Source organism: Quercus suber, unplaced genomic scaffold, assembly GCF_002906115.3.
Source record: "Quercus suber isolate HL8 unplaced genomic scaffold, Cork oak 2.0 scaffold_44, whole genome shotgun sequence".
Lineage (NCBI taxonomy): Eukaryota > Viridiplantae > Streptophyta > Magnoliopsida > Fagales > Fagaceae > Quercus > Quercus suber.
In genome coordinates, this window is record NW_027069509.1 from 296,917 (window position 1) to 306,646 (window position 9,730).

General features: G+C 35.9%; 1 protein-coding gene across 1 annotated transcript; it reads right to left on the reverse strand.

Moving 5' to 3' along the window:
* Positions 1-3,423: 3,423 nt before the first annotated feature.
* LOC111998693 (protein EMBRYO DEFECTIVE 514) lies at positions 3,424-7,065 on the reverse strand. Its single transcript, XM_024030783.2, has 2 exons — positions 6,476-7,065; positions 3,424-3,975 (listed from the first exon to the last, which is right to left on the reverse strand). The coding sequence occupies exons 1-2, from the start codon at positions 6,962-6,964 to the stop codon at positions 3,628-3,630; spliced, it is 837 nt and encodes a 278-aa protein (XP_023886551.2). The 5' UTR covers positions 6,965-7,065; the 3' UTR covers positions 3,424-3,627.
* Positions 7,066-9,730: the final 2,665 nt, after the last annotated feature.

Here is a 9,730-nt window from a genome sequence, read left to right on the forward strand (position 1 = left end):
TGCCTGTAGGGCCTAGGGACCCACTTGTCCCTCCACACCCTTATTTTGTTTCCTGACCCAACCTGCCACCTCATGCCCTTTTTAATGATTCCCTGCGCCGCCATCAAACTCCTCCAAGCGTATGATGGGCTTCTACCCAGGGCCGCCTCGTCAAAACTACAATGCGGGAAATACTTAGCTTTGTAAACTCGGTAGAAAAGAGACGAGGAGTTGGTTAGCAGCCGCCACCCCTGCTTTGCCAGGAGCGCCAAGTTAAAGCTTCTCAGGTCCCTAAAACCAAGCCCTCCCCTGTCTTTTGGCATGCACATTTTGTCCCAGCTCAACCAGGCTAGTTTCTTTTCATTTTTCACCTGGCCCCACCAGAATTGTCTGAACAATCCTGTCAGATCTTCGCACAAATTTTTGGGGAGCAAAAAGCAGCTCATTGTGTAGGAAGGCACAGCCTGGGCAACGGATTTAATCAGCACTTCCTTCCCAGCAGGCGTTAGAAGTTTCTCTTTCCACCCCGATACTTTGTTGGCCACCCGCTGTTTGAGGGTGGCAAACGTGTTATTTTTTGACCTGCCCACAAGAGATGGCAGCCCAAGATAAGCTTCGTGGGGTTTGATAACTTGAGCACCGAACATGGTTTTCACTCTATCCCTTGTTTCTCGGTTTGTGTTAGGGCTGAAAAATAGGGAGGTTTTACTGCTATTCAGTTGTTGACCTGAGGAGAGTTCATAGACTTTGAGGATCCGTTGGATTTCCTTGGCGTCACCCACCGACGCCCTCCCAAACACCAAGCTATCGTCGGCAAAGAAAAGGTGGGATACCTTGGACCCCGGGCAGAGGCAGCCACACCTTTAATCACTTTTCTGCGAGAGGCATGATGCAAGAGGGCCGACAAGCCTTCGGCACAGATGAGGAAAAGGTAAGGTGACAGTGGGTCACCCTGCCTCAGCCCGCGGGTTGGTTGGATACAGCCGCACGGCTGTCCATTGATTCGTACCGCATACTTAACCGAGGTCACACACCGCATTACAATGTTAATCCATTGATTGTGGAAGCCTAGTTTCTGCATGATTTGTTGTAGGCAGTCCCATTCGACCCGGTCGTATGCTTTGCTCATGTCTAATTTATGTTACCACTTAGATAGGTCACAATACATCACTGAGCAAAAGTTGTGACCAGCTACTGTTGCTGGCTATTGAAGACAAAATCATTTGGTCTCTAGGTATTTTGATAAATAATTTTAAAATTATTGTTTAGAATGCAATTACTACTTTTAATATACGCTAAATTTAGCTTCACAAAAAAATTATATATATATATATATATTCTTAATGGCAGTTTATCTCACTGACTTCTACCTTTTTGAGTGCTTGGTATACCAACTGATGTCTTCATGAGTTAGAAGTTAAACCAAACATAATTAAGATTGATAAATAGTAATGATTCTCTTATATGATTTTGAATGATGATATATATATATATATATATACACACATATTAGAGCACTACCAAAAAAGTATTTTAAGAGTTTTAAATATTTTTAGAAATTGTTCCAATTAATTTCAAATGTAACTATGTATATGCGTGAGATTACAAGCTAATTTGATTTATTTTGGTATTTTGGTATTTAATTTTAATGAGATTGAAATATTAGGTTCAATTGTGTAATGTGTAATCATTTATTAAATATTTAAATTAAATTTAGGCCTAACAAAAGAGTATCAACTCGATGACCCAATCCAATCTGATCCTTACATGTTGGGCTGGAGATTTCTAAGTCCAAAGAAATCAAGTTTAATTGAAAAATACCCAACTCACCCCTTACCATTAGTTCGGCATGCCTCTTCCTACACTTTGCATAGCTATTATGTTCTTGAATTGTATCAATCCCTATGCAACTTCAAACGATTAAAAAATTGAGTTTGCATTGTTAGAATAATGATATTTTAAATTCATTATTTCATAATTAGTAGTTTATCATGAAGTGGGCATGAGTTTGAGAACTCAATCCCTGATTAAATCCATCATTTCTTATCAAATTTAGCTTTTGAGACAAGTATTACTTTATCATGCACCATCATCCATAATAGAGAAAATGAAAACCTAAAAATCCACAAGATTGTTGCAAAGATAGTGGAGGTAGTTTAATAGGAGACATTACGTGATAGGCTTCTCAAGATCTTTGGGAATAACCGTTAGTGTTGCAGTCGAATTGTTTGCCTTTCAAGATGAGGCCTTCTACTTTTGCAGTTAATTACTCTTCGAAGAAATTTATTTTAATCGGCTTATTGGATTTTTTTTTTTTTTCTTATTCGACTTAAAAACAAATAAATTGAGAAAAAATACAATTGCATCTTAAAAAAATTAAACACTCAAAAAGTTGTATATAAACTAAGTAAGCTGAATAAACCAGTGTTATTAGTTCCATTCCATCTCGTCCGAAACATTGCTCTTTTTGGTAATAATAGCATATCTCTTATATGCTGTATGCTAATTCCATTTATGTGTCAATTTAGCTCTAAATGAAATCCCCTTTCTACTAACATTAAAGAAGCAAGAGCTATTACCAAAATTAGTGTCATAGGACCCAAATGAACAATTCGTTTCCCATCACATTATGAACTTCTATAAACTTTATTCGTAGTCCGTAGAATGAACCAATTCAATGGTGTTACAGATCAATCCCTTAATTATTTACCTTCAAACAGAGAGATATGATACAAGCTTATGGCCTTGAGACAACATTTTCTGATGTTTCTAACAAAGATGTCCAAAGTTCAAATCCCCCACTCATTACACAAAGATGTAATTTAAAAAATAAAAAATAAAAAACAAATATAAGACATGTAAAAATTCAATAAATTTTAGAGGTTCATCATTTACTACAACCAATTTCTATGATAATTCAGTTTTATCATGGTCCACAATGCAACATTGATGTATAAAATATTAAAATGCCACCAAGCGCTTTGTAACTCAACTTGTTGGCATCTCCAAGTGTTTCCACAATTTTTTTTTTTAAATGTATACTAAAATGTCACATAGCAAAGGTTTTTTTTAGCCAAGTAGTATCATCCTATTTTAGCAAAAATAAAATAGTAATATCCCTCCTAACAAAGATTGTAGTCATTAAGATTTACCTGTTATGGGTGGTTTGCAGGAATTAAGTTTCTTCAATTATCTGCATGTATGATTTGCATCAATATAACAAAAATTATGTACACCCAGTGGATTACACTCTCCTCTGCACAGGATAAACATGTATGGTCCACCTTCATGTAACCTTCACGTAAGAGGAGGTATAATACACCAAGTGAATAATTTCACCAATATAACCGAAATTATACAAGAGTAAAAAAAAAAAAAAAAACTCATTTCATGGGATATTTAGTCACATCCCAAGAGTATTTACAGTTGTTAAAGATAGGCATCTTGCAATCTCAAAACTTTAAAACTTTAAGAAAACCACCACTTAAAATATAAATATCGAGTAGAATAAAGAAAAACACAACAGCATTAGGAGGATAAAACTGAAGTAACCTAGTCTTGATGTTTCTTCTAAAAACATCTTTAATTAAAAACAACTCTCCCCGTCATAAAAGCAAAATCGAGCTCTGGTAAATTAAACACGATACCTCAGTTCCTCGACCTACCCCCTCTTCCACGGCCACGCCCACGACCACGCCCACGCCCACCACCTCTTCCACCATGACCACCACCTCTGTGACCATGACCTTTACCACCACCTAAGGCCTTGTTGACATCAGATTTTAACTTCATCTCTTCTGGCAAGGGAAGTATATGATCTACACACTTCCTGAAGCTAAAATCATCCACAGACTCATCATCCCTTATGAGGAAGAAGCACCTACTTTTCCACATAGGATGGTACCGGATCTGAAAAGCACTGATCCCTCCCCCAATCTTTTTATCTGGCTCTGGATGACCCTTCTTAATCAAGTCCATCAGCACCATTTGCTCATACTGCAACACAAAATGTGTGAAGACATGAATTTTACAGAAATTAACTCTTGAGTAAATGCATTATACAATTCAGGCCTGGCAATTAATCCTGCTCCAGATTAAACTTTATGAACATTAACCAAGGAACTTGAGATTGCAGTTATTAGTGACTTGTATGGTTAGCATTTAAGAATAAATTTTCTTTCTTTTGAAGCAAAAATTATAACACTTATCACACACCCACAGAGAGAAAGATGGTCGGCAGGCTGGGGAGTGTGTGCAATGCACAATCTTTAGCTTTTTGTTCCTAAAGTTTGTAAGTTAGAGGCCACATTGTATAGGCTGGTTACAACCAGAAAGCCCCAATTACACAAGCAAAGAACTCACTAAACAGAAAAGGCGGCAACATTCCAGATTCCACATGAAAAGCAAGATGTCATAAGTACTACAACAACTTTGAAACACCTTTTTGTAGATACAATTTTCAGAAAAGCCAGATAATCCCCAAACAAAAATTTGTTAAGAGGATAAAAATAAATTATACAAAAGAGATTAAATATATTGACTAAAAGCAATAAAGGAGAGTAACAGAACAACTGGTTGACGGATACCAAGCACGTGTTCTATAGCATAGACAATAAACTCTCAATAGGTGATGAGACTTATATGTAAAGCCAAAAAAATGCTTCATCAATTGAGGTCCTGAAATTTCATAATTCTAAAGAGACCATGCAAGGCATTTATAGAAACTTGTATAACAATGCAGTCAACGCCAAACTGACAATCATTACAAAGGACATGAACAACAAGAGTAAACAAAATCCACAGACCATGGTCTGATATTTCCACAAGTCAGAGGTGCAGCTCAAGCCCTTTATATCTTTGTTGATATCATGAAAACATAATCCAAATCCATTAATTATTTACATACATAGAAATATTGTTCCTCAACAAATATAACATGCATCTTTAATTAAAATAATAAGGAAAAAATAAAGTTGAGGCCAATGCGCAAGAGGCATCTTTATATAACCTTAGAAAATTTTATGGACCAAAGTAGAATAGGCATATTTTTTCCTCCTTTAAAGCCAACATCACAAATAAGGAACCAACAGAGTTAAGTTGTATCCCTATGTGAGGATCCTACCTTTGGATGCCAATTCCTACATGCCCCAAGTAATCTTAACTCCCTAATAATCATATTGACAATATAAGTCATAGAACCACAATTTTTTTTATTGGTAATGCTTTTAAAAGTGGAAGAGATTCCATTTGAGCTAGTGCTCATTAACAAGTCCTTTTTTATTATCAAAAAAAGGACCACTTTTAATATTTCTAGGGAAATAGAAGCAAATTTTAATTTTCACCCAGCTGGCAATTACCATAATACATGGAAGAATCCCATCTCTAAAGACAGAAATCTGTGACTCCAGCTATGATTTTAAGGACTCCCTTTCTCTTCATTCCTAAGCTTGGCCCTAATCTAATTCAGTGCCCAGAATTCCACATCATTAGACTCGTACTGCATCAAATAGAAACTTCCATAGTTTCTCTTTGGAACAAACAACAGTCAAGAGCTAACCCTACTTCAAAACAAAAAAAAAAACAAAAAAACAAAAAAAAGACAAAAAAAAAAACACACCTAGGCGATTAGTTTACCAGGACTTTAAACGTCTACAACTACAACCAGAATATAATAAATTCAGAATCGCTCATCTATTGAACGTCCAAATTTACTTCCACAATAACAAATGCATGAGTAGGTTATGGAAACAGTAATGGGCACATCACCACGACTGAATTGATGAACTAATCATTCAATCATTCAAAATACCCAACAACCATGTGAAAGAATAAAAGGTAAACACCCATAAAGAAATCAATTGGGAACTAAAAAGAACCCCAAAACCAATACACAGTAATTCTTTTCAAACATATTTTCTGATTCTACAATAACCAATTACCAACATAAAAAAATTTTAAAAAAAATTAAAAAAAAAAAAATACTCCTGTGTATAAAACTAACTTTGCAGTATAACATAACAGAGTACTTCATTACTCTTTCTCTATTACTCCTCTGCTGAGGGACAGGGTACTTGGTGAGTTAAGCAAACACAAAATATTAATCAAAACTATCAAAAGCTTGAACTTTGACGAAAAGGTTAAAAAGAAAAGAGTAACCCAACCCCTGTTTGCTTGCCAAGAAAACCAAATAAAACAACAACAAAAAGTTGCAAATTTCAGATCTTTTTAAACAATCCAAACCCAAAAACATTAATTTCCTTTTCTTGGCTTTCCCTCCAATTTATCAGCAACCAAACAGCAAACAAAACAAACCAAATTCTTTTACAATCCAAAATTTAGTAACAAAAAAAAAAAATGGAAACTTTCAATTCAATTCAGTTTTTCTTGATCATCCCAAAAGAACCCACAACAGAATTAAAATCAAGACAACAAAAGAAACCAACTTTCTCATCAACCAAACACAAACTTAAACAAAAATTTAACAGGTTTGAATTACCTTGTTAACGTTGAGGTTAGGAGGCCAAAAATGGAGAAACTTGTAGAAATAATCAAACATCTCGACCGAAGACCCGAAATCCTTCGGACCCAAGCTCGTCGGATCCGATTTCTCCTCCTCTTCTTCTTTTTCTTGTTCTTGTTCTTCTTCTCCTCCTCCAGCTAGCTTTTCCAATCGCTCCTCTTCCAAGGACTTCTCCTCCTCCTCTACTTTCTGCTTCTTATTCAAAACGACGCCGTCGCCATTGTTGTTGTCTTGGTTTTGGGCCTCTTCTTTTTCTTCTTCTTCTTCTTCTTCTTCTTCCTCTCTGGGTCGCTTGGTCGACAACGAAGAATCGACCGCCTCGTTGTTGTTGTTGTTGTTGTTGTTGTTGTTGTTGTTGTTGTCATTGTCGTTGTCGACCTTGGGATGATCGGAGGATGTGTCGAGGTCCATGTCCTGGGCGGTAGGGTTTGCTTCGACGATTTCTGCTACGCTCTCTTCGGCCATAAACCCTAGAATAATTAATTCTCTCTCTCTCTCTCTCTCTCACTAAACTCTCTCTTACTTGTTACTATAATTTGAGTGTGGTGGCTGTGGTGGTGTGTGGGTTTAGCCTTTTTATACATGCCCAACCCGGTTTTCACATTCATTCTCGGACGCGGTTTTTGTGTCTCATGGTTAATAATTAATTAACAAATAATTTAAAATTACTTTTCTTTTCTTTTCTTTTTCTATTTTTTGGGAGTTTTATAATAATAAAAAAAAATTTGATTACACGAATTTGTAAACAAAAGCAGCAACAAAAATTAAGTCTTAGATTGAGTCCCCTGCTTGTACCTTGGAAGAGCATTTTCATCGTCAATTGTAAAAATTTTAGTATTCTTAAAATATTATTTTTACAATTTTAACATTACATTTTACAATATACTAAATATCAAACATTCTATTTTTGTTATAACATCATTTAAATATTCTTTCTTTAATATTTTTATTCATTTTTTTAATTATTTTTCACTCTCCCTCTGTCTCTTTCTCCCATTGTCTCTCCATCTTTCTCAACCCATGGCACAACCCACACCAAAGGCTAGCCACTGCTAGCCACCAAAAAACCCACCACCCACCCACTCCAATCTCAACCCCAACCAAAACCCACCACCACCCATTCCCAACTTAACCCAACCAAACCCATGACCCATCACCATTCACAACCAAAAACCCATCACCAAAACCACACCCACAGCCAAACACTACGCCAAACCAAAACCACTACCACAAACCACAAAAAAAAAAAAAAAAAAAAACAAACCCTCCATCGCCGCCACCACAAAACCCACCACCCACCCACCCCAATCTCAACCCCAACTAAAACCCACCACCACCCACCCACCTCGTTCTCAACCCCAACCAAAACCCACCACCCCGATCTCAACCCATCAAAACCGTCGCCAAGCACCACTGATACCCACCAAATCATGACCACAATCGCTAACCACAAACTCTTGAAGCTCAACAGAGAGCAGATGAGTTTTAAAATGGAGGCAGCGTGATGAAAAAGGAAGGGAGATGATGTCTGGGTTGTGAGGGAGAACGAGAGGGAGAGTCTGAGAGTTTGAGGAGAGAGAGAATTAGAAATCATAAAATATTATACAATTTTGCTACAATGCGCTCTCAAAAATGAGAGCGCACTGTAGCAAGATTGCAAATTTTATAGCATATACAAGTTTTGATAGAGGCAGGGTTTGGATTCGGCGTCCACATTTTGGATTTCAGCGTTTCCTCTCTTTTTTTTTTTTTTTTTTTTTCCCTGCGCGTGAACAGTAAAATTACTGTACATGGGACAAAAATTACTGTTCATGTAATGGTTATTATTGTTCACGCACTGTTTACATAATAAAAAATATTAAAAATGGATCCCACGGTACTATTCACACATTTAAAAATTATTTTGCTACAGTGTTTTCAGTTTTCAATTTTCAGTTTCAGCAACAATAAGTTCAATCCAAACGGACCCAGAGTGGATTTTTTGGGATTTAGATGCTAAAAAATAGCATTTATTGCATTTACAATTATTGATGAGAATGCTCTAAGCGCATTGGTGCAGTACAAGTAGACTTCATAGGTTAGGAGTGGATTCAAATTAAACTTTACAATTTAAAATAAGTTTTCAAATCATAAATTAATTGTACTTAATGGGTTAATATAAAAATGAAAAATAAAATGATTAGGTGTAATTTTGAGTGAAATAATGTCAATATCTATATTGAAAAAACAATATGACATTGGTTTTTTTTTTTTTTTAATTGTGATGATAACAACATTTTAATCACAATTCTATCATGCTCAAATGAAAAGTTATTAATGTATATGCCATGCTTCAAAAAGAAATAAATGTTGTTGCATCTTATATATAATTAGGATGAGGGGGGTATACATGTCTTTGCATTTTTTTTTTTTAATCTGAAAAATGAGAGTATCCAAAACTTTTCAAAAATTTGACTATTCACTTGACCATATATAGCCCCCTCCACCCCACATACACTATGTTATTAAATGAAATAATCTCTTAGGGTGGCCCCAAAATGTTAGTTAAAGGTCTCAAATCAACAATTTTATAAATATCATGAGGTCTTAAGAAAAACTAAACTTATAAGTAACGATAAGTAAGAGAGTGGAATTATGGGATTAAAAATTTTTACTTTTTACTTTGTACACAAGGTTTATTGATTAATGATATTAAATGTTTGATGCACTATCATGGCTTTTTTTTTCTTTAAAATTTCATTTTAATCCTCAATCTTTTTAGCCCCTCATAACCTTTCAAACGAGTCATTGTAGTCCTTAATATTTGATGCTTGTTGCTTTGGGTCAAAAGGGAGAGCAAGTTCAACTATACCATAAGATATTAAAAAACACGTGCACCAAGGTTGATCCCATGCCATCAACCATCCTTGATTTGGGTGCCGGGTGCCCCCAAGCTACCACATGGCCCAAATGGAGATGAAATATCAGCAAAAAAAGAAATTCTCGTATATACCAATCCATCCAGACCACTCATCATTGAGCTTGGTTTGGTTTTAAATTTTACTTGGGTTTGGGCTTGGGCCAAGTCCATCATAACACAGATTATGTGGGTTCTCTATTCATCAATTGCCTAGCTGGTGGACCACATCGTCCGAAGACTATATTGGGTTGACAATCAACAGTTGGTCCATTCATTTGCTTGCCAAAGTAGGCCTTGTCTCATCCACTTTGAGCCCAATTGCAATTTAAAAA